The 25370-nt window shown below is 46.3% G+C and overlaps 1 protein-coding gene across 7 annotated transcripts in view; it reads left to right on the plus strand.

Annotated features, from left to right (window-relative positions):
* LOC106601438 (RNA binding protein fox-1 homolog 3) overlaps window positions 1–25370 on the plus strand; it is a 393335-nt gene that overhangs the window by 281277 nt on the left and 86688 nt on the right. Inside the window, exon 1 of one of the 7 annotated variants that reach the window (XM_082976497.1) lies at window positions 9745–10312. The exons of the other annotated variants lie outside the window; for them this stretch is intronic. Within the exon in view, the coding sequence (XP_082832623.1) occupies window positions 10187–10312 (126 nt within the window). The 5' untranslated portion in view covers window positions 9745–10186. Of the gene's footprint in view, window positions 1–9744; window positions 10313–25370 lie in introns of those variants that run through there. 7 annotated transcript variants of the gene reach the window in all.

The following is a 25370-nucleotide window of genomic DNA, read 5'->3' on the forward strand; positions in this document are numbered from 1 at the left end:
AATACCTCCTCACTTATGACATTTCAGTTAGGCATGCGTTAGATTGTTTTGTCAAATAGTGACCCCTTGGTACTGCAGGACATGGTTGTCATACTAAGCAGTGAAACCAAGGCATGCACTACGTGACAACATCCCCTAGAGTGTCTCTCTGAGGGACAGTAAATATTTCATCATCGATCTGATGTGATTCCCTTGCATGGCAGTCCCTTTGCCCTGTCAGCTCTCTCTCTCTCTCTCCGGTTCACCGGGCCCTGCAGGGCTAACAGAGCCTGACCCTTTCCTGTTTGCTGACCCCTCCTGTGCCTGAGCAAAACCCTCGCTTGTGTTCCTCCCACCTTTAACCCTCCCACTGTTTTGACCTGGGCTATCACCCGCTCCTAGCTGGGGCACTTCCTAGCCCGGAGGCAGAGAGGAGAGGAGGAGAAGCCAGTAAAAGCTTCCTAGTATTGACGTTGACTGTCCGCCGTGAGCCTTCGTCTCTCTCTCTCGCTCTCTTTCATTTTCTCTGAGAGCCAGAGGGGTGGTGGTGGTGAGGGGGGAGGGCGAGGTGATATACGGCAGCTCTGTGTGGGAAGCATGGTGAGTCCTCAGGCTTTCTGCAGTGTCGCAGTAAGACGGAAGAGTGCTCAAAAGTCCAAAAGGCCTGACCTCTCCCAGGCTGGTGAGTGATGGCCGGACGCAACCTGCTGATCCCAGCACTGGGTGCATTAGTTTGCAATAAAGAAAGCCGTGATTGTGAAACGCGCCGGGCGAAAACATATGAGGATGAATGACATCATATAAAAGCCAAGCACTGTTTCAGAATCCATTTACAGTGGTGGTTACCAGAGCCTGAAGTCTGTAGCGAGGGTCTACAGCAACAGCATATCCTAGTGGCTTAGATCTGACAGACAAACTCACCCACCCCTTCCCTAACCCATAACTATCCTTTCATCAATGTTATTAGGACTTGACAGCTTTGTGTAGCCAAAACCAATACTTTAACTGTAGCCGGCTATTGACATTTAAAAGACAAGTGAGAGACAAACGCGGCTAATTTGGTGCAAGAAAGACTAGCAAATCCTGTTCCTTCATAACTCCGTGTTCTGTCTCTGTGATCACACCAGCAGCCCCCCGTGGCACAGCCTTCCTAATGACTCCGATCTGCACACAAAGTGAAGAAATAATGAGCGGGAGAGCTAGTACCTTGTTGCCTTAATTATGAGCCCAGACAAAGGAGCGCTGACTCTTCCACAAAGAGCCTGGCACGGTGAGACGGGTGAGAGGCAGGTTAAACACTCGCCCGCCTTGTCCTCCTGGCGCCCCGTTCCCATCCTGAACCAACTGGCGTAAGACTCTGCCAGGGATGCCAGGGAAAATGAGAGGGGTGGGGCGGGGAGAGTGGCCGGGAAGTCTGTAAAATGTCCTTGTTATGATAAACCAGAGGGAGCAGCAGTCAGAAGTTTGTTATGTTAGGCTGCTATGACACAACCTTTAATTAGTGGGGATCCCAGGCGCTCTGGGCATGAGGTTTAATCAGTGGACCTTTAGCGAGAGCACCACCCTCGCCTCGCTGCACGCCCTGAGGACACGCTGATCATGGCGTTCGTGTGCCCCTCATCTACTGAGGGGTTCCGAGGCGCCATGGCGATGCCAGATAATGAGGAAGGCTTGTCAGAGGGGCACTCCAAGGGTCCCCCTTCCAAAGGCCCCCGCTGCCTCTCCAGTAATCTACCCAGCACAAAACACTGCTGCTGCTTTGTTTTCATTTCAAAGGATCTCCAGAGGTCTCCTCGGAGAGAGGAGGGGGAGTGAGGGGGTGTTGGGTCACAGAGAGACTACTCTAGACCAAATAACATCTGGACCAAATAACATACTCTGAGATCAGTGATCTTTTTGGAACATCAGTTAACTGATTATATCAATATGTTCACTAACAAGTGACAGCGAGTGATAAAATATCATTGAATATGTATCAACATGTGTACATTTGGTCATATCATGTTCCTATTATGCGTTGTACACATGTGTTTCCTGTCTGTTTCTCTTTGTCCTCCTGATGGGGGAGCTGTGTCCATAGTGAAACCCTGCAGTAGACTGACAGAGAGAGCAGAGGTAAGGATATAAACAGTCATCTCTTATGATGATTATTGCTAGTAGTCAGTATTGATCATGGCAATATGGTAAAACAGTGGGAAACAGGCATGTGCCTCCAATTGTTTGGGCTGCATTAGCCACTGCTTCTATTGCCTCTGATTATTGCTGACTGGGCTCGGAGCTCAGGGGATGGCGTCTTAATGGTATCACTGCTGCTTTCCGCCTTTACAGACTGCATTACAGACTACATTACAGACTGCATTACAGACTACATTATAGACTACATTACAGACTACATTACAGACTACATTACAGACTACATTACAGACTGCATCACAGACTACATTACAGACTACATTACAGACTGCATTACAGACTACATTACAGACTACATTACAGACTACATTACAGACTGCATTACAGACTACATTACAGACTACATTACAGACTACATTACAGACTGCATTACAGACTACATTACAGACTACATTACAGACTACATTACAGACTACATTACAGACTGCATTACAGACTACATTACAGACTACATTACAACCACACCAGCCTCTAAGACCCACAGGAAAATCACTATATTTGTAACATATTTCCTGTTTGTATTTGATCTATTACCTGGTGTTTCACTGTTATATTTTGAAGGGATATTATCACCTGCTTTAAAAACAGTAATGTCTCAAATCAGCTGATTGCATCTCCTGTGCCTCTCATCTCCCCCACCTCTGTGTGAGTCCTGTCTCAGAGGAGGAATCACATAGCTGGGCCAACTAGAAACACACTGGAGAAACACATGACAAGGGGATGGGGATAAAAATCGTTATTATGAATATTATCAGGTTGCCACAGTGGAAATGGTGATGAGGAGGTGATAGAAGACAGTGATGATGGTGATGAGGAGGAGGAGGAGGTGATAGAAGACAGTGATGATGGTGATCATGGTGATGAGGAGGAGGTGATAGAAGACAGTGATGATGGTGATCATGGTGATGAGGAGGAGGTGATAGAAGACAGTAATGATGGTGGTCATGGTGATGATGAGGAGGTGATAGAAGACAGTAATGATGGTGGTCATGGTGATGAAGAGGAGGTGATAGAAGACAGTAATGATGGTGGTCATGGTGATGAGGAGGAGGTGATAGAAGACAGTAATGATGGTGGTCATGGTGATGAGGAGGAGGTGATAGAAGACAGTAATGATGGTGGTCATGGTGATGAGGAGGAGGTGATAGAAGACAGTGATGATGGTGATGAGGAGGAGGAGGAGGTGATAGAAGACAGTGATGATGGTGATCATGGTGATGAGGAGGAGGTGATAGAAGACAGTGATGATGGTGGTCATGGTGATGAGGAGGAGGTGATAGAAGACAGTAATGATGGTGGTCATGGTGATGAAGAGGAGGTGATAGAAGACAGTGATGATGGTGGTCATGGTGATGAGGAGGAGGTGATAGAAGACAGTGATGATGGTGATGATGGTGATGATGAGGAGGAGGAGGTGATAGAAGACAGTAATGATGGTGGTCATGGTGATGAGGAGGAGGTGATAGAAGACAGTAATGATGGTGATCATGGTGATGAGGAGGAGGTGATAGAAGACAGTAATGATGGTGATCATGGTGATGAGGAGGAGGTGATAGAAGACAGTGATGATGGTGGTCATGGTGATGAGGAGGAGGTGATAGAAGACAGTGATGATGGTGATCATGGTGATGAGGAGGAGGTGATAGAAGACAGTAATGATGGTGATCATGGTGATGATGAGGAGGAGGAGGTGATAGAAGACAGTGATGATGGTGATCATGGTGATGAGGAGGAGGTGATAGAAGACAGCGATGATGGTGATGAGGAGGAGGACGAGGTGATAGAAGACAGTGATGATGGTGATGATGAGGAGGAGGAGGTGATAGAAGACAGTGATGATGGTGATGATGGTGATGATGAGGAGGAGGAGGTGATAGAAGACAGTGATGATGGTGATCATGGTGATGAGGAGGAGGTGATAGAAGACAGCGATGATGGTGATGATGGTGATGATGAGGAGGAGGAGGTGATAGAAGACAGTGATGATGGTGATCATGGTGATGAGGAGGAGGTGATAGAAGACAGCGATGATGGTGATGATGGTGATGAGGAGGAGGACGAGGTGATAGAAGACAGTGATGATGGTGATGATGGTGATGATGAGGAGGAGGAGGTGATAGAAGACAGTGATGATGGTGATGATGGTGATGATGAGGAGGAGGAGGTGATAGAAGACAGTGATGATGGTGATCATGGTGATGAGGAGGTGATAGAAGACAGCGATGATGGTGATGATGGTGATGAGGAGGAGGACGAGGTGATAGAAGACAGTGATGATGGTGATGATGGTGATGATGAGGAGGAGGAGGTGATAGAAGACAGTGATGATGGTGATGATGAGGAGGAGGAGGTGATAGAAGACAGCGATGATGGTGATGATGGTGATGAGGAGGAGGACGAGGTGATAGAAGACAGTGATGATGGTGATGATGGTGATGATGAGGAGGAGGAGGTGATAGAAGACAGTGATGATGGTGATGATGGTGATGAGGAGGAGGAGGAGGTGATAGAAGACAGTGATGATGGTGGTCATGGTGATGATGAGGAGGTGATAGAAGACAGTAATGATGGTGGTCATGGTGATGATGAGGAGGTGATAGAAGACAGTAATGATGGTGGTCATGGTGATGAAGAGGAGGTGATAGAAGACAGTAATGATGGTGGTCATGGTGATGAGGAGGAGGTGATAGAAGACAGTAATGATGGTGGTCATGGTGATGAGGAGGAGGTGATAGAAGACAGTAATGATGGTGGTCATGGTGATGAGGAGGAGGTGATAGAAGACAGTAATGATGGTGATCATGGTGATGAGGAGGAGGTGATAGAAGACAGTGATGATGGTGGTCATGGTGATGAGGAGGAGGTGATAGAAGACAGTGATGATGGTGATCATGGTGATGAGGAGGAGGTGATAGAAGACAGTAATGATGGTGATCATGGTGATGATGAGGAGGAGGAGGTGATAGAAGACAGTGATGATGGTGATCATGGTGATGAGGAGGAGGTGATAGAAGACAGCGATGATGGTGATGAGGAGGAGGACGAGGTGATAGAAGACAGTGATGATGGTGATGATGAGGAGGAGGAGGTGATAGAAGACAGTGATGATGGTGATGATGGTGATGATGAGGAGGAGGAGGTGATAGAAGACAGTGATGATGGTGATCATGGTGATGAGGAGGAGGTGATAGAAGACAGCGATGATGGTGATGATGGTGATGATGAGGAGGAGGAGGTGATAGAAGACAGTGATGATGGTGATCATGGTGATGAGGAGGAGGTGATAGAAGACAGCGATGATGGTGATGATGGTGATGAGGAGGAGGACGAGGTGATAGAAGACAGTGATGATGGTGATGATGGTGATGATGAGGAGGAGGAGGTGATAGAAGACAGTGATGATGGTGATGATGGTGATGATGAGGAGGAGGAGGTGATAGAAGACAGTGATGATGGTGATCATGGTGATGAGGAGGTGATAGAAGACAGCGATGATGGTGATGATGGTGATGAGGAGGAGGACGAGGTGATAGAAGACAGTGATGATGGTGATGATGGTGATGATGAGGAGGAGGAGGTGATAGAAGACAGTGATGATGGTGATGATGAGGAGGAGGAGGTGATAGAAGACAGCGATGATGGTGATGATGGTGATGAGGAGGAGGACGAGGTGATAGAAGACAGTGATGATGGTGATGATGGTGATGATGAGGAGGAGGAGGTGATAGAAGACAGTGATGATGGTGATGATGAGGAGGAGGAGGTGATAGAAGACAGCGATGATGGTGATGATGGTGATGAGGAGGAGGACGAGGTGATAGAAGACAGTGATGATGGTGATGATGGTGATGATGAGGAGGAGGAGGTGATAGAAGACAGTGATGATGGTGATGATGGTGATGAGGAGGAGGAGGAGGTGATAGAAGACAGTGATGATGGTGGTCATGGTGATGATGAGGAGGTGATAGAAGACAGTAATGATGGTGGTCATGGTGATGATGAGGAGGTGATAGAAGACAGTAATGATGGTGGTCATGGTGATGAAGAGGAGGTGATAGAAGACAGTAATGATGGTGGTCATGGTGATGAGGAGGAGGTGATAGAAGACAGTAATGATGGTGGTCATGGTGATGAGGAGGAGGTGATAGAAGACAGTAATGATGGTGGTCATGGTGATGAGGAGGAGGTGATAGAAGACAGTAATGATGGTGATCATGGTGATGAGGAGGAGGTGATAGAAGACAGTGATGATGGTGGTCATGGTGATGAGGAGGAGGTGATAGAAGACAGTGATGATGGTGATCATGGTGATGAGGAGGAGGTGATAGAAGACAGTAATGATGGTGATCATGGTGATGATGAGGAGGAGGAGGTGATAGAAGACAGTGATGATGGTGATCATGGTGATGAGGAGGAGGTGATAGAAGACAGCGATGATGGTGATGAGGAGGAGGACGAGGTGATAGAAGACAGTGATGATGGTGATGATGAGGAGGAGGAGGTGATAGAAGACAGTGATGATGGTGATGATGGTGATGATGAGGAGGAGGAGGTGATAGAAGACAGTGATGATGGTGATCATGGTGATGAGGAGGAGGTGATAGAAGACAGCGATGATGGTGATGATGGTGATGATGAGGAGGAGGAGGTGATAGAAGACAGTGATGATGGTGATCATGGTGATGAGGAGGAGGTGATAGAAGACAGCGATGATGGTGATGATGGTGATGAGGAGGAGGACGAGGTGATAGAAGACAGTGATGATGGTGATGATGGTGATGATGAGGAGGAGGAGGTGATAGAAGACAGTGATGATGGTGATGATGGTGATGATGAGGAGGAGGAGGTGATAGAAGACAGTGATGATGGTGATCATGGTGATGAGGAGGTGATAGAAGACAGCGATGATGGTGATGATGGTGATGAGGAGGAGGACGAGGTGATAGAAGACAGTGATGATGGTGATGATGGTGATGATGAGGAGGAGGAGGTGATAGAAGACAGTGATGATGGTGATGATGAGGAGGAGGAGGTGATAGAAGACAGCGATGATGGTGATGATGGTGATGAGGAGGAGGACGAGGTGATAGAAGACAGTGATGATGGTGATGATGGTGATGATGAGGAGGAGGAGGTGATAGAAGACAGTGATGATGGTGATGATGAGGAGGAGGAGGTGATAGAAGACAGTGATGATGGTGGTCATTGTGATGAGGAGGTGATAGAAGACAGTGATGATGGTGGTCATGGTGATGAGGAGGAGGTGATAGAAGACAGTGATGATGGTGATGATGGTGGTCATGGTGATGAGGAGGTGATAGAAGACAGTGATGATGGTGATCATGGTGATGAGGAGGTGATAGAAGACAGCGATGATGGTGATGATGGTGATGATGAGGAGGAGAAGGTGATAGAAGACAGTGATGATGGTGATGATGGTGATGATGAGGAGGAGGAGGTGATAGAAGACAGTGATGATGGTGATCATGGTGATGAGGAGGAGGTGATAGAAGACAGCGATGATGGTGATGATGGTGATGATGAGGAGGAGGAGGTGATAGAAGACAGTGATGATGGTGATCATGGTGATGATGAGGAGGAGGAGGTGATAGAAGACAGTGATGATGGTGATCATGGTGATGAGGAGGAGGTGATAGAAGACAGCGATGATGGTGATGATGGTGATGATGAGGAGGAGGAGGTGATAGAAGACAGTGATGATGGTGGTCATTGTGTGTTGGATGTTGGAAGTCAGCTCCTATTTCCATCAACAGTCTACAGTAATGGTTTCTCTTCTTTTTTTCATTGGAAGAATAGGTCTGGAGGTTACTGGAGTTAACTGAGGATCTCCAGCACATTTTGATAGCTTTGATTCCACATGACTCAAAGAAAGGCACAGTGGAGAACATTCCAGCAATTCTCTCTTTGAAGGGAGTGATCTGACACAGCTAATTTGAATTATAAACAGGGAGGGAGAGAGAGGGGGAGAGAGAGAGAGAGAGAGAGAGAGAGAGAGGGAGAGGAAGAATGTGATAGGGAGAGAGAGAGGAAGAGAGAGGAAGAGAGAGGAAGAGAGAGGGAGAGAGAGACAGGGAGAGAGAGAGAGGGAGGGAGAGAGGGAGGGAGAGGGAGAGAGAGAGAGGGAGGAGAGAGAGAGAGGGAGAGAGAGAGAGAGAGGGAGAGAGAGAGAGGGAGAGAGATGGTGAGAGAGAGGGAGAGAGGGAGAGAGAGAGGAAGAGAGAGGGAGGAAGCGATAGGGAGAGAGAGAGGAAGAGAGGAAGAGAGAGGGAGAGAGAGGGAGGGAGAGAGAGAGAGAGAGAGAGAGAGAGAGAGAGAGAGAGAAGCTATCTGTCTCTCTCTGCAGCAGTAGCAGCACCTGCTGGCTCTAGCCAAGTCATCTGATCAGAGAGTGTTCTACAGTACAGTGACATACAGCGGTGATACTGGCCGACTGCTTGTACTTAACACAGGCTCTTGGACCTGAACAAGACGTGTGCAGACATGCAGTCGTGCAGACATGCAGTCATACCACTGGAGTTCCAGTTAACACAGCCTCAGCCTTATCCAAGTCTCAATTAAGATCATGCTGATTGGTCATTTAGCAGAGGACCAATTTCTCCCTCCATTCTGTTCAGCTCAACAATTAGATGTACAAAACATATCAGCCAACAATTACATAATGTTATTACAGTATTACACATTGTGCTGTGCCACTTATTGGTATTCCCTAATCTGCAATCTGTGCTCTGTCCCAGTGTCTGGGGCTAATGAATAGGAAGTAGGGGTTGGTTGAACTCCTTCCTGGTGTAATTTCCCCCCTGCATACTATCTGAATGGGGCTGATTGAATCTGAATGGAGTGTCCCAGAGTGAGTTAATTCGGCACAGTGGACATGCGTCATCTCCCACAGCAGGGCGTGATTATGATGGTCTGTCTGTGTCTGGTTGGGAAAGTGACCAAATTCACAACGATATTATTGTAGCTGCCCGTGTCATAAATGGAGGCTAACATCACACAGCCTTTATGTGAGCTCCATTGCGTTTTATATCAAGCCCCTTGTTGTTTCTACAGAAGGAAAAAAGATTAAAAGGGGACTTTACATTTGTAGCGTAAATCATTTATGGATAGACTCTCTCTCTCTGTCAGGGCGGATGTATATTTACTGCTCACAGATGAAGAGAGATGTCACGGCCAAAGCTAAAGCGAATAACGGGGCTTTGTGAATACATTTGCCAGACTTCTATGGATGCTGTGAATTAAAATTTGCCATACATGTTGTATGTGTCCTTGAGTGCAGCTCTTGCATAGACGGAGGGAGACCGTGGACAGCATTTGGCTCTGAGGGGGGAGCCTGCAATTAAAAGGCTGTACGCAGCATCCCACGAGGTGCTAATGCCCAGGATCAGCGACTGTTCTGATGTCATTTCATCCCCCCTGTTATTCACACGGCCTGTTTGATGTAGGAATACATCACCTCTTTTATCACCCCAACTCCCACCCCCGTCGACTCTACAACCCCCCTTCCCTCCCTCTCCCCGGTTTGCACAGAACCTCCCCTTCTGTGTCTGAATGCTTATGTTGGCTTTTATCGCTTCCAAAGTAAACAGAGCCGCGCCGGGGACAAGCGAGAGAGAGAGATAGGGAAGGAAAGAGAGAGAGAGAGATAGATAGGGAAGGAAAGAGAGAGAGAGGGAGAGGGATAGGGAAGGAGAGAGAGATAGGGAAGGAGAAAGAGAGAGAGAGAGAGAGAGAGATAGAGGTGGCACATGCACATTGTCAGTGTGCGGCTGGCTACCGTGGTTACCTACTGCAAAAGCTGAAAGAGAAATTCTCTGGAGTGAATAAAAGACCACAACAAGAGAGAAGGAAGACTAGGGCAGGAGAGAGAAAAAACAGAGTGGTACGCTGTGCCAGAAGGAGAGAGAGAGTGAGCGGGAACGAGAGAGCGAGCAAGAGAGAGCAAGAGACAGAGTAGCGAGGAAAGAGGAAAGAGAGCGAAGGATCTTCCTGCTAAATGCGCAAAGCATCCCGTTACCACACGCTGAGCTCCATGGCCAACTCAGGCTGTCTGCTTCTCTCCGGCTCCGGGATGCTACCTCACTCCCTCCACTGTCCCCCTGCCTTCCTCTACCTACACCAGGTACGTCTCTCCATCCCTTCCTCTCTTTTTCTGTCTCCTCTCCCTCCCTCTCTCTTTCTCTTTCTGTCGCTCTCTCTCTCCGTTTCTTTCAATCCTCCGTTTGCTCGGCAGCACGTGATAGCATTGTGTTTCCCCAAGTACTTCCCCAACCCCGACCCTGACCCTTCCAACACAGACAGGGGGGGTCATCTCCTTTATTTTCCCCTTTTCAGCCTTTATTTCCTTTTATTTTCCTCTAATCCACCCCGTGCTGTTTTGAACGAGGGAATTCATGAATTAGTGACGTGAGACCGGGATACGACATGTTTGTTTAGATCTCGGCTTCATGACTCATTTTGCTGTGATTGTAACGCTGCATATTTTACTGCTCATTTTATGGCCATACTGTCCTGTCACTTTCCATTGTGTGTCAACACTTTTCACTGAGAAATTCAGATTTAAAAAATGACGCTCAGTCACTTATGTGCATTTTGTGAGAGGGGAACATTGAGCAACTCTTCCGCTTTTCTCTCATGATCATCTATATTGATATTTGTTTGAGTAATTATATGAAGCTTAGATTTTTGGTTTTAATTGATTCCTTGTCACTGGTCCCTCTTGCTTTGTGAAATCTTAAGATTCACCCTGTAGAGGAAAACAACTACCCAACAAGGTGACTGTTAAGAGCGGGCCCATATGCATCTCTTAAATTATTCAAAACATTTTAATTCAGCGAGGGGGGGGTGGTCGCCTGTTCAATTGTGTTTTTACTACCACTAGGATGTGTTGCAGTAAACAGTGTGTTACTGCAGTGATTGAAGCAAATAATGGTAAGGCTGGCAGGATGGAGCCTCCTGCTTCCCCCTTTAAAACCTGCTCCCCATCAGGGTAATGGCCCTCTCCCCTCCTCCCCATCTGTCCAGCGCGGGCCCACGACGGCTAGGCCATCAGAGGGGGACAGGCATGTGGAGGACCAGGTGCCGCTAGCACACACTTCATGTGAAGAAACCAGGGCTAGGATTCCCCAAGGAAACACTGCTTTTATTCATGGCCTCGGAAAGTGTGTGTGTGTGTGTGTGTGTGTGTGTGTGTGTGTGTGTGTGTGTGTGTGTGTGTGTGTGTGTGTGTGTGTGTGTGTGTGTGTGTGTGTGTGTCTATATTTTTGCATGGGTGTGTATGGGGGTTGGGGTCTATATTTGTGTATGAAACAAAGGGTGATATGTATGACAATTGGGAATTTCTTCAACTTTACCTCTGCTGTAACTGACTTATGGAAATAGAGAGGCTGGTCTACAAAGACAACATTATTTTCTGAAACACAAGAATACTGTACTGTATTTATCCATATTATTTGTGGCTGACTCTAGTAAAAAATAATATATTACTTTTTGTATGTCACATATTTATATATATATAATGTTAGTCCCTGCTTCAAACCTATAAATGTTTTGCTCTGTTCAATCCATATCCTTATTAAGTGGAGTAACACCTCAGAATTCATAGAAAATTCAAAAAGGATGTTTTCACAAAATATCAAAGCATTTTACATGAATCAATGATTCACATTCCCTTGTTATGGGGGCCCACCGGGCCTATCCTACTCCTGCAGTGTTATTTGGGAAATTACTCATTCATTGAATCAAGATTCAGCCTCTAGCCCTCTCCTCTCCCCCTTTCTCTGTGCTGACCCCTCTTTTGTATTGTGGCCATCGCTCCTTTTCAGACGGTCACTGCATCCTCTGCACCTCTCTTTCTCTCCGCACCTCGGCCCAGACGCACCAGCCGCCTGTGTGAGGGAAGAGACACACAGAGACTATAAGGAGAATAGATTGAGGTGAAAGCCTTTTCCCTGGCAGTTTGTTTGAATTCAAAAAAGGGGAGACCGCATTAAAATGACTCTGAGTGCTTTGGGTATTATGTTGGAACATGAAGCTGTATGATATCACAGGCGTACAGAGTTTTATTACATAAAAGATTACTGAACCAATAGTTTTTCCTGTTTTGCGTAGCGGCAGTTTCACTGTGTTGATGTACCACGGCAGGCGGATTTGATGCTCTTTGTAGTGGGTTGTTGTGTATATGAATCTTGGCTAAATGTTTGTTTTCATTAACACAAGAAGAGACTCCCTGTGGTGTAATGAGAGAAATGCGGCTATTTTGATTCCAAAATGGCAGTATCATGCTACCTCTCGCTGCTGTAATTCAGAGGGTATTTTGGGACTCTCTACTACATGTGAAAAGCTGCCTGTCTGTCTGCGGAGATGATGTCATCTTTTTCCTCCGTCGATCAGGATTTAACGGAAGCATATTCCATGACTTATGGTGTCTGATATTGACATCACTGATGAATTACAGTACGGGCGTTTACTTCACTGCTGTATATGAAAGTAGAAATATATTTCTGATACACATGTTGGGGTGGGATACGTAAACCCACAGTATTTAGTTGTGGCTTGTACAGTTGCTGGGCCTCAGTTTGTATCCCATGGATTTTCTATTTAGCAGGCTTTGGGTGGGCATCTGGCTGTGGTCGTAAATGCAGCTATATTATCTAAGTAGGAAGCAGTTCAATTAAAACGAGGGAGTTTCTTAAGGCATGTCTTACATGTCTCTCTGTTTGAGCCTGCTACCATATCTGGAGATTTCACATTTCTGAAATTGCTTTCTTTGATTTGTAATTGGATTTTGTATCATTACATTCTGCTGTGTTGATATTGACCCTTATTGTTATATCTATTGATTGTTTCTGTGGTTGTTTTGCGTTATTCATTTCCCCTCACCCGTTTTTTGAATAGCATCTTGAATGGTTAGTCAACCTTTAAAGGGAGCTTTCATGCGTGTGTGGATGGGGAGGGATCGTCTGGTTTCTGGTTTCACCTGTTCCTCTGTCAGTGGTGTACCAGGCAGGCAGCCCAGGGGAGGTCTGCGTCCTCCTCCACAGCAGCGGCCACTGATCTCTCTTCTCTCAGTGTAACTGACTCCTGTCTGCGTCGACACTGTGATCCCTTCTACACAGCCGGGAGTGGAGGGAAGACAGGGGCCGTGGAGGAAGGGATGTGGAGAGAACTGGGAATTCACCACTTTATCTAATTTTGCATCCCTCTATCCCTCCCCCTCGGCTCAGGCCTTCATCCTCCACTGCCTCCCCAGTGAGAGGCTGTTTTGCCGGGGGGGGGGGGTATCTGACAGTATGGGGGATTCAGGTTCCAGGTCTCCAAGGATAGGGTTAATTCTAACGGTGAAGAGACAGGGCCTTTCTAGGGGATAATTATTGTAGGCCAAGCTGTACTATTGACAGCTGTAAATGGAGACGCTGTCTGAAACTGGGGGCCAATGGGTTTCTGTTCCTACATGGGCTGTGTGGGTGCATGGGAGATGGGTTTGAGAAATGAGCCACAGCCTCTTTGGGCTTTGGAATGAGAGTGTGGAGGAGGCAGGAGGGCTGGGTTCTCCCCCTCCACTGACCTCATGGGGAAAGGTTAACTGAGAATGGTTGTCTGTTTTTGCGCGAAGCTGAATGAGACCCTCACTGTACATGGCCTTTATGGTTAAATGGTTACTGTTAAAGCTGGACCCGGTATTCTTTGAAGATTACGAGAGGGCCTGGAGAAGTGAAGGCTGTTTACAACACCTTTCCCCTTTTTTATATCTGTTGACAAGTTATTTTATATTTCCATCTTCTGTTTCATAAATTCGAAATGCATTCATAGCATTTTAAATAATTTCATTTTGTCACCAAGAAAGCTGGGCTTGACTCCTTAATGCAGTCAATTTGATGCAACGCAATTCACTTTGATTCAATCAAACTCAATTCAAAAACTTCAAACGCTATTTCATTGGCAGGGAATACGTTTCATTGTGTATTTTGCCTAGGATTATTCCTATGGAGGCCCTCTCTCACTCTATCTCTCTCTCTCTCTTTCTCTCTCTCTCTGCCATTCAGCTGTTTTGTCCCTTAAACAGCAAATTCATAACAGCAGAACAAAAGCAGAGGGGACTGATTGAAATGTTTTCTCACCTTTCCTCGCCGCTCTGGAGGAGAATTGTAAATCACAGCTCAGTCGTTTATGTTGAAATTTCATTTGGTGTGTGAGCTGAGCAGAGTGAGGGCTGCCTAGTTCTTCAGAGGGGATGCGAGTCACGCCACACTCTCTCCCCTGTCACTAGTAGTTCTCTTAAGGCTACCTACCGACTGACTCTGTTAGACCGCTGTAAATGGAACCAAATTACATTTCCTCCCCACAAAGAAGAATGTCACAAACAGTTCAATAGATTTACACATGCATGAAGCCGTATTGTGGGAGTTTGAGGGTTCTGTCTCTTTGGGGGGGGGAAGGATTTGTGTTGATTCACAATGTTTCACAGGAGAATGCGTACTTAACATTAGAGTGGGGTGCAGTGCATTAATAAATGTATATTTACATTTTGCCAATAATGCTAAACATCTCCAGTCATTAATGGTACACATTAGCCTGGAGTTAACCAAGCTTTCTATATGCATAGCCTACAGTGTCATGCGATTAGCATGCACAGTGCTTCTGTTGCTAATATACTCCACTTCCTGAAAACAAAGTGCGGTTGTGGATATCTTCAGCCTCCAGTATTCATCCAGATTTTTTTTTATAGCATGACACATCATTTAATTGAGCTTGTAATCACTATTCATGTCAAATATTTACTGTCTCAGGAAAACTGATCCCAGATCCCGGAGTCATAACATCATTTTTCTCCTCATTTAAAGAAAGTATAATGCAGTATTTGAGTGTTTTATTGGGGGCAACACCAATACATGCCACCATGTGCATTTTACAACTATTATCATAGGACTATTATAAGAGCAGCCTGTGATCAAAAAGGGAAGTGAACTTGAGTGTCGTCAACCCTGTATCTCAGTGGCCTCATTCTCTATGCAGAGATTTAATACAGCTCAAGAGTATTCGCTTGGTTTTGCAATCGCCACCATTACGTCCGCTTGAGCGCTCCTTTAGCTAAAGAGAGACCGCGAGCGGAGCAGGCTGAGGGGGCAGCGAGAGGGGAAAGAGACGAGAGATGCGACACAATGCCTCCTTGTCTTTACAATGCGGGAGCTCTCTCTATCTCCCTCTCTTTCACACACACACAGACACACACACAGACACACACACACAGGGATAAAACATGGAGGATGATAACCCCACTGTGAAAATCCATTAGAACTATGTTTGTATGGGTGACTGTTTTTACTGAAATATAATCTATCCTGAGGTTTTCTGTTTCTCTGAATGGCTCAGTAAAACGCTTAAGCAGCCCGAGCAGCTTGACTCCAATTATTTCTTTACTGCAGTAACTTAGCCAGCTGTGATTATTATGTTTATAATGTAGAGTCACTCTCATACTGTCCTTCAAGCCTCCTCCTCTCAGCTGGATCCTCTCAAATGAGACATAATATCTTGTGTGCTGAGTTAACAGAGTGACCATAGAAGTGAAACAGCCATCACCTGCTATTAAAGCCACCACCTTTTTATCACCACCCTGCTTAATGGCAGTAGTGAACAGCAAAGCATTATTACCGGTTTCTCCGTTCGTCCTCGTGCTCCTTCCCTTCCGGCCAAGCTGTTTTTCATCTGTCAGTTAGACGGGGCTCGTGAAAAATAGTTCTCTAGGTAAACACTGAAATTTAGTTTTTCAAAAGGTCATTATCAGCACCAGTGTGTGCTGTGCGACTGCAGCGTGAGGAAATCATTTATCATATCAGAGACACTTTTTAGTGATTTTCTTATATTTATTTCTGCCTCGACTTGCAATATTGCCGTGGCTAGCTTCTCATTTGGAAGCCGGTAACGGTATATATTACTATTAAAAGGCACCAGGGGTCATCCTCTAAAGAAGATCAATATTTGAACTGTAATGTTGTGGTTCAACATGTACTGGTGTATAAAAATAAATGGGGCTTGAAATTGATTTTAAGTTCTCTGTGAAAAAGTCCAAAGGTATTTGGAAATGAAAGTGGGGGGGAGGAGTGTGCCACCCGGCACACACCAAATAGATGACCTCTACCAGGCACATTTAGAATTGCTTTTGTTTCTTCAAATCAAATGAGCCCTTTTATTGTCATTTTTTATTTATTTCAGAGGTGGGACTGAATTGTCAGTTACGCCACATTCTTTTTTAACGCCTAAAGTTAATATGAAGTAATACCTTTAATTCCCATCACATCTCTGCCTCTCCTGTCAACACTCGCATACAGAACAAATCACCATTAGATGGTTATTAGAATAACAAGTGGGCCGTTATACACCTTCCTGCTATGTGTTGAATAAACAAAACAAAACGCTCACACTCTTCTTCTTTCCTGGCGGGCAACTGAACAGGAATGAGGTTCATTACTCTCCACTAGTTGGATAATCACCTCAAAAGGTGTGAAGAAGCTTATGTAATTTCCCCCAAATCAGTGGCCTCCTTCCCCGTCTGTCTCCATTTCGTTGAGAGCCTAAATCTGGTTGTTTTGTCTTGCAGCAGTTTGTTAGTGGAGCACGCCTCTGTGTTTCCCTCCAATCATCTATCAAGGTGAGCTGTGTGGGAAAGAGCATCGCCTCGGGGTTCCTCCCCATGTGCTTAGGAGGTTTTATTAGGTCCCACAGGACCACTGCTGTGGCGCCTTAAAAAATGGAACTTACAAATTACTGCCTCCACGTGCCCTGTGTGTGTGTGTGTGTGTGTGTGTGTGTGTGTGTGTGTGTGTGTGTGTGTGTGTGTGTGTGTGTGTGTGTGTGTGTGTGTGCGCGGTGTGTGTGTGTGTGTGTGTGTGTGTGTGTGTGTGTGTGTGTGTGTGTGTGTGTGTGTAGGACTACGTGCATATGCTCTATAGGTTTTTGCACATGCATTTATGCATGGATAACTGCACCCATGTGTGTGTTCATATGCGATTCAGATGAATGTAAATCAGTGTGTGAGTGAGGGAGTCTGAGTGTGTCTGAGTGCCATATTAGTACAGCATGTCCTTGGGAGACTATAGGAGTGATCATGTGCTGCATGTCTCCAGGGGGACTGTTGGAGGTGGGGTCAGTACCAGCTGTCCCCTCCCTCACGGCTACTCTCTGCTTTATGCTATTCATGTTAGGAGAGATGAGCTACTATGGGGTCACTCTCTCTGAACAAGCAGATATTTCCCATTTCTCACCACTGTTCAAACCTTTGCTTCTAATTTAATGAATCGGAATTGTAACTCCACATTGTTAGCTTTTAGCAGTAGCAAGTAATGAGTAGTAATGAACGTTTTCAAAGAGGGTCGTAAAGGCTGAAAGACACCGCTTTTACCAAGAAAACGTCGAAGCAGCGCAGTCAGAGGAGATATTGTCATGCGGAGAAAGGCCTAATCTACCAAGCCAACTGTTTTTGTAATGTAAATAACTTTATTTTGTCAGCCAGACCACTATCAGTGCTAACGTGAGTAATCAGTCTGATATCCTCGGCATTCTGGCTCCCTCAATGAACTGTAATAAACTGTAATAAATGACTCTGCTCATTTTTTCCAATGATTGCTCTTTCTGGTGCTTGGAGAGGAAGTGCTAATTAACTGAATGTGAATGAAATTCTAGGGCAGAGTGGTATCAATGCGAGGGAGACAAATGCGATTTAGCTCTGTCGAGAGCGAGTGGAAAATTGCTGCGTAAATTGGAGGTTGTTGCTGCCGAGAGTTTTCTGTGTGCTTACATTTCATGGGTGAGAATCCAATCTCGCAGGGCAGCACTGCCCTCTCTAATACACTCTAGTGTACTCCACCTACTCTATGATAGCGCTCTAAAAACACCCCAAATCTCCTCTGTAACACACACATCTCAAAGGTAAAAGACATTGTGAATCCGAGGAGTTGTGCTGGTAGTGGGGGATAGATGGGGACTTCTTATGCTGTACAAACAGCAATTTGCCTCATCTTCCAATTGACCAAAATTCCTCACATTCCTTGACTGTAAGCAAAATAGACAGGACCTTTTCTAGTATTCACAACTCTCCGTTTGTTTATGGAGCTGGTGTGTTTTTCTGTAATTTCCAACCTGTCAGAGAGTAGGTGCTACAGATAGATAAGGCAGCCCTAACCTCTCTCTCTCTCTCTCTCCTCTCTTCCTTTTTCTCCTTTTTCCTCTCTCTTTCGTCTCTGACTGCGATGGCCATTTTTATCTCTGGGTTTGGGCAGTTTTGGAGAGAATTACGGTGACAGTGTCATGGAAATGATAGGCCGGCAGTGAGATATCTGAGCCTCATAAATTCTCCATTCCTCAACATACTTTACGAGGGAGGTTTCTGTGCGTAAGACAGCCACCGTATCCATCTCCACCTGCTCTTCCACTTCAGAGCCTAGCTCCCTCCATCCACTTCAGAGCCTAGCTCCCTCCATCCACTTCAGAGCCTAGCTCCCTCCATCCACTTCAGAGCCCAGCTCCCTCCATCCACTTCAGAGCCCAGCTCCCTCCATCCACTTCAGAGCCCAGCTCCCTCCATCCACTTCAGAGCCCAGCTCCCTCCATCCACTTCAGAGCCCAGCTCCCTCCATCCACTTCAGAGCCCAGCTCCCTCCATCCACTTCAGAGCCCAGCTCCCTCCATCCACTTCAGAGCCCAGCTCCCTCCATCCACTTCAGAGCCCAGCTCCCTCCATCCACTTCAGAGCCCAGCTCCCTCCATCCACTTTAAGACAGCAGCCCAGCTTCTGCTGGATTTATAGACGGCTGCACTAGCAACACTCATTTGAGAATTTATTTTCACTTTCATTTGGTCTGTAAACAATGCTTCTGATGATTTTGCGATACATTTTTTCCCCTCTGGTGCTAGATTAAGTTTCAGGCTCTTTATTGGGGGGTCCAGGCAGTACCATTAGGCAGAGATGAAGAGAAGGAGATGAAGAGATGGAAACTACATTACATCAAGCTGATGCACTGCTGCGTGTGAAACTGTACTACTAAACCCCCATAAGGCCTTGTTGTAGTGAAGTATTGTACTACTGTATCAGCAAAGGCCATGGGCTCCTCTGATGATACTGTATGAAGGCAGATCAAAGGCTGCAGGATTTTAGATTTATATAGCTGTGTGATTTGTGTGAAGGGGCTTTTCCCTCAGAGAGCTATGCCCACCACGATATAGGGAAAAAGACAATCTAAGTTACAGTATAGAGTAAGTTAGCTGAGGGCCTGGCTGCTGCTGTTATTTTGGTCGATGTTTCACATGTATTATTCTACGCTCAAAGTGTGATGTTGGCTGGCAAATTGCAGCTTCACATTTCAAACACATTGATATTGCCCAGGAGTGGTAGAATAGGGAAAACATGATTTATTCACTTTTTCATTTATTTAATTATCCCTGTTGTTTTGAACACGCTATATACACCAGCCCTCTGTTTTCGTTTTTCAATGAAGGTCTGAATTCACTTCCCTAAGTTGTGGGGTGATTCGATGAGGAGAGTTTGAGTGGGTTTCCAGCGTTGTGGCACTTCCCAACTCAGTTAAAGTAGTGAGCTCCTCTCCTTTATTGGGTAAGCTTTGGCCTCTTGTTTGGGCTGGAGAACCAGTGAGGTCCGCTCCATCTTCAGTCACATCTTCACACTCTCTCTCCCACTACCATTCTGTTCACACAAAGACAGAACATCCCATAGGGGACTGAGCACCAAGCCTGGTACTGTATGTAGAACCAGTGGACCTGAAGATTGCAGTCATCACTCACTTGATCTTCATGTAAGACTTTACCCACGGATACCCCGTGATAGCTGTAAGTCAGTCAAATAGGCTTTGTGTTTGAAGAATACTCTATGGGTTTTTACAATCAGCTCCGGTATTCCCAACACGCCTCTGATGTCAGCACACCTGCTTATTGGCCAGGCATACCTGTTTATTTAACGAGACAGGATGCTCAATGGAAGCAGACAAGGCTGTTTCACAGGGGACTTGATCTAATCTACTCCCCCTCAACATGGACATTCACTGTCACTGACACACACACGTCATCTCCAATAAACCTGGGGGAGGCCGAGCATGTCGAAGCCAGCCTCTCTGGTAACTGGCGCTGGCACTCGGTTAAGCTTTCATGTTACACGCCGCACCCGCCATTGTTTGCGCGTTCATCAAATGATTTAGGTCCAGCGTTTATTTTTATCTGTACCTGTCTTTTTGATTTTGTTTACCGGAGAGCCCCTCGAACAGAAGCTGTAAACTGTACAATCTGAATCTTCTAAGAGTTTTATCTGGTGAAAGAAATCACTCTTTGTTGCTCATTCTCTTTTTGCTTGATCTCTCTCCCGCCTCTCCTCTCGTTCCCCCTCTCCTCTCGTTCCACCTCTCCTCTCGTTCCCCCTCTCCCTCTCTCTGTGTGTCTGCGTCAGTGTAAGTGCTCACCAGCAGGTTATTCCCTCTGAACTGGGGCTCTTATTTAATGCTAATTGCAACAATTAGTATGTGAATGTGGAGGAAATTACATAATAGGAGTAAGATAAATATTGATGTTAATTCATATTCGAGGAAGAGGGGACCCTGCACCGGGTTCCTGTAAATGTAGCCCCAACCCTCATTTGCATACATACATCTGGGCCAATTAGAAGCAAACATGATTGCTGTTGAGGTTAAAAATAAATCATTTAACTCCTAGAAGGCGACGTGTCACCGGCATGGAGAGAGAAGAGCAAATGGGAGTTGGGGCATGATGGGAATTTATTTTCAACTTTCCTCTGTGGTGTATTTACTGGTGTCTAAAGCTGGAAGCAGCTGCAATTGAAGGTTAAATGACATCCATCAGACTGTTAGACAGCTGACCAAGGGATGAGTCTTTTCATTGTGACTTTGTAATAACTGCAACTCGGCGCCGCACAACGAGCCAGAGTGAGACGGATGACCTTGCGTGGTCCGTTCCGACGGTCTCCCAAAGCTCTCATCACATGGGAGGAACTGTAAATACCAGGTGATGTCTTGTTGTTGTAGGGAGAAGGCAGGGAGAGGCTCTACACTGGGGGGGACAGAGGTACAGTCCAGTATGGGGTGTTTGGGTACTGGTGGCACAGAGGGGGCAGTGACCCAGGACAGATAGCCCTGGCCCCTGGGCGCTATGCGCTAGGCGAGGGGGATGCTGGGGTCTCAGCAGGCTGCCGTGACTGAGCAGTCGTCGGGGTGGAAGTAAAAACGTCCCCTAGAAGGCAGGCGCCCACCATCTGGACATTGGCCCACGTCTGCAAATCAGCAATGTGCAGCCGACGGGCCATCAAACACACACACACACACACACACACACACACACACACACACACACACACACACACACACACACACACACACACACACACACACACACACACACACACAACACAATATACACTCATACACACACTCGAATCTACACACGCACCTTCCCCCCCAACACTGTCTGCGTTTTCTTTTTTTTATGCGAAAGAAAGAAAGCGGGGGAAGGAGAAGGAGAGCAGTGCCAGGGGCGGGCGGGCGGTGGAGAAACCTCATTTCTTCCGGCATGCTGCAGCGAGTGGGTTATTGAGGTGGCTGTAATTTGATAAGGAGAGGAAACTCAATGGACTGTGAGCAAGTCAGCAGTTTGAGGCCAGTCACATTTCTGATGCGATGTGGAGGTGGTGGTGGTGGTGGTAGTGGGAGGCAGGGGGGAGACAGGAGAACGGGGGAGGTAGGGAGTGGGGCTCCCTGACATTGGCAATCTCAATTCCATGGGAACAGAGAGAGGATGGGAGGAGCGGCTCTGATCCTCTTGAGGTCCGATATGTTCTCGGACGGAGGGCGGGCGGTGTTCCCAGGCGGATGGCCCACATACCCCGGTCTGATCAATCCTAATCTGGGGATCTCCTCCTGAGCCCCTTCCATCCTCCTCTGCTGTTTCAAACATTCGCTCACTCCTTCCTTTATCCCTACCTTTTTACACACGCTCGTTATTATGCTTTCCTCCCAGTCACTTTTTGTTGTTGTGGCTGCTTCTTCTTTGCCAGATAAGAGACACAAGTGTGATCAGTGCAGGCCTTTGATGTTCCCATAAATAATGGGCCAGCGCGGCCCACTCCAGAGCCCTCCGCTTCCTAGTTCAGATCAAAGATTAGCTCCACGTCGGCCCCAGCCCAGCCCTGGAATAAAGAACTTTATTGGATTCCAGGAGCCCAGCACGGTGCACTAGGCCCTGCCTCTCCAGCACAGTCCCTCGTCAGACGCTGGCGGCGAAAAACACTTTCACACGCAGTCTATTGAACTGTTTGTACTCCCAGGATCTACAAAAAAGAGAGAACAAGAAAGGCTGAACAATGCTGACTTTTTAATCAACACCACGTTCAGAGGCAATCAGCAACAGAATCCAGACAGTTAAAAAATCTCTCGGAGAGAACGGTGGGACAGGGGGAATGTTGTGAAGCTACTGTTAAACAGGCTGTAGAATGCTCGCTCGGACCTCTAAGGCATTGGGATCTGGTGAGCCGATGCAGGAAGTTAGGCTGGTTTACGCATGAGCAGCCGCTCATGTGACTGAGGGCATAGTCCATCTGGGGCCTGGTGTTTTACAATGGCAGCGTACCATTCTAAAGGTCGGCGCCGCAGACTCATGGACTTGCAGGTGGGGTCGATAACTGGACGTTGAGTTAGAATGCAGGCCTATGGCTGAGCATTAAACAGATAGAGAGGCTTCCCCCTTGGTCAAGACTAAACAGGAATCCTCCAGCAGCATTTACAAGCATGGAGAACCAAGGTTGGCATGGCCCATTGTTAACCTTTTAAAGAGACCACTCTCTAAGCCTTTTGTGAAGAAAAAAAAACTAGCCCACTCCATGCTAGACCGCTCTCAGTAAGACCTGCAACGAGGAAGAGAAAGGGGAGGGAGAGACGGACCGCTCTGCTAACACCAATATGAATGGAATCATTTCTGTTTCTATAACCCCACCCACCTCTACTTTACTAGCCATTGCACCACGCTGAGGTATTGTTGACAGTGTGTAGGTACAGTAGAGCGCAACAACAACGTAGAGCAGGGGTGTCAAACTCATTTTTACAGGGGGGGGGGGGGGGGGGGGGGGGCAATCGCTCTTTAGCATGGTCCTGAGGGCCGGACGGAAAATGTGTTATATGTTCTCGCTGGCAAAATTGGCAACAGATAGTCCTCTATCCATTGTTTTTGGAATTTTGGATGCTTCCTGACTGTCTAGCTTTTGGTTTTGATGATTTTATGAACACTGTCAACAGTCAAGAAACTGTATGAATGTAGGGTCATTATCATTTCTACACAGTTTTGTTTTGGTTGTAGTCATTTTTAAGTATATTGAGTTCGTTTTCCCCCCACAACATTTTTTCTACAAAAAACCCTCTGTGCACTTTTTGACAGTAGGTTTCATATCCAATTGTAAAAATCCCAAATCAAAATCCCTGTATAAACACATCTCATCTTGGCAGCTGTATTCTCTGGGGATTTGATGTTCGTGTCCCAGCCATGAATAGCCATACTGAGCAAGCATACCGTGGTGCCCACGCACAGATTAGGTTCTCCCTTCAATTTCTATGTACATCTTCGGAATAAGACTTGGTAAACAGCTGTGGATTGAACCAAGAGTAGGGATATTCAGAGCTTGGCAGTATGAAAACCTCCACTAAGGCTCTAAGATGGAGATTTCCCCTAGGACATTTAACACACTCAATCTGACATGTGGAGAAAGACTTCCACCAGCACACACACACACACACCACACACACACACACACACACACACACACACACACACACACACACACACACACACACACACACACACACACACACACACACACACTCTCCCTACGTCACCCCTTGGACTCCTATTTGAAATATAGCATCCATTAATTTCATCAAGGTCAGCGTACAATTAAAACATTCATCTGTCATGCGATGAATTGTGGCCCAAATTACAGAGGGTTGACAGTCAGGCAGGCTTTGGATATCACACAGACACAGTAGACTGAGTAGCTAGCAGCCCACCACCACAGCACACAGGAGGCCCGTGGGTGTGTGTGTGTGTGTGTGTGTGTGTGTGTGTGTGTGTGTGTGTGTGTGTGTGTGTGTGTGTGTGTGTGTGTGTGTGTGTGTGTGTGTGTGTGTGTGTGTGTGTGTGTGTGTGTGTGTGTGTGTGTGTGTGTGTGGTAACATCAGATACATGGCCATCCAGAATGACACTTCTCCTGCTGCAGAGTGTGTACTTCATTTTGTGGAGGTGATGAGGGATTAGACACACAGAGGATACATCTCTATCGCATTGCTGACACACAATCTATACTTCAATATATGCTAATGTTTGTGTTTCCGAGTATTGAAATCCTTTACAATTTATGTCTCACTGTAACCGTGGACAAGACCAGATCATGTTAATGCTGTATTATGAGCCTATCCAGTTTCCTGCTTGACTTACTAATAATAGTTGAGTTTCTCCTAAAAGTAACAATGTCTTATACTGGACTTCCTGTTGTTCTCCATCTGAACAGTGTAGATCACACCACAGTCCCACTAGTATTACCATCACACTGAACAGTGTAGATCACACCACAGTCCCACTAGTATTACCATCACACCACAGTCCCACTAGTATTACCATCACACCACAGTCCCACTAGTATTACCATCACACCACAGTTCCACTAGTATTACCATCACACTGAACAGTGTAGATCACACCACAGTCCCACTAGTATTACCATCACATTGAACAGTGTAGATCACACCACAGTCCCACTAGTATTACCATCACACTGAACAGTGTAGATCACACCACAGTCCCACTAGTATTACCATCACACCACAGTCCCACTAGTATTACCATCACACCACAGTCCCACTAGTATTACCATCACATTGAACAGTGTAGATCACACCACAGTCCCACTAGTATTACCATCACACCACAGTCCCACTAGTATTACCATCACACCACAGTTCCACTAGTATTACCATCACATTGAACAGTGTAGATCACACCACAGTCCCACTAGTATTACCATCACACTGAACAGTGTAGATCACACCACAGTCCCACTAGTATTACCATCACACCACAGTCCCACTAGTATTACCATCACACTGAACAGTGTAGATCACACCACA

The sequence above is a fragment of the Salmo salar genome, chromosome 06 (assembly GCF_965601325.2).
Source record: "Salmo salar chromosome 06, fSalSal1, whole genome shotgun sequence".
In the NCBI taxonomy this organism is placed as follows: Eukaryota; Metazoa; Chordata; class Actinopteri; order Salmoniformes; family Salmonidae; genus Salmo; species Salmo salar.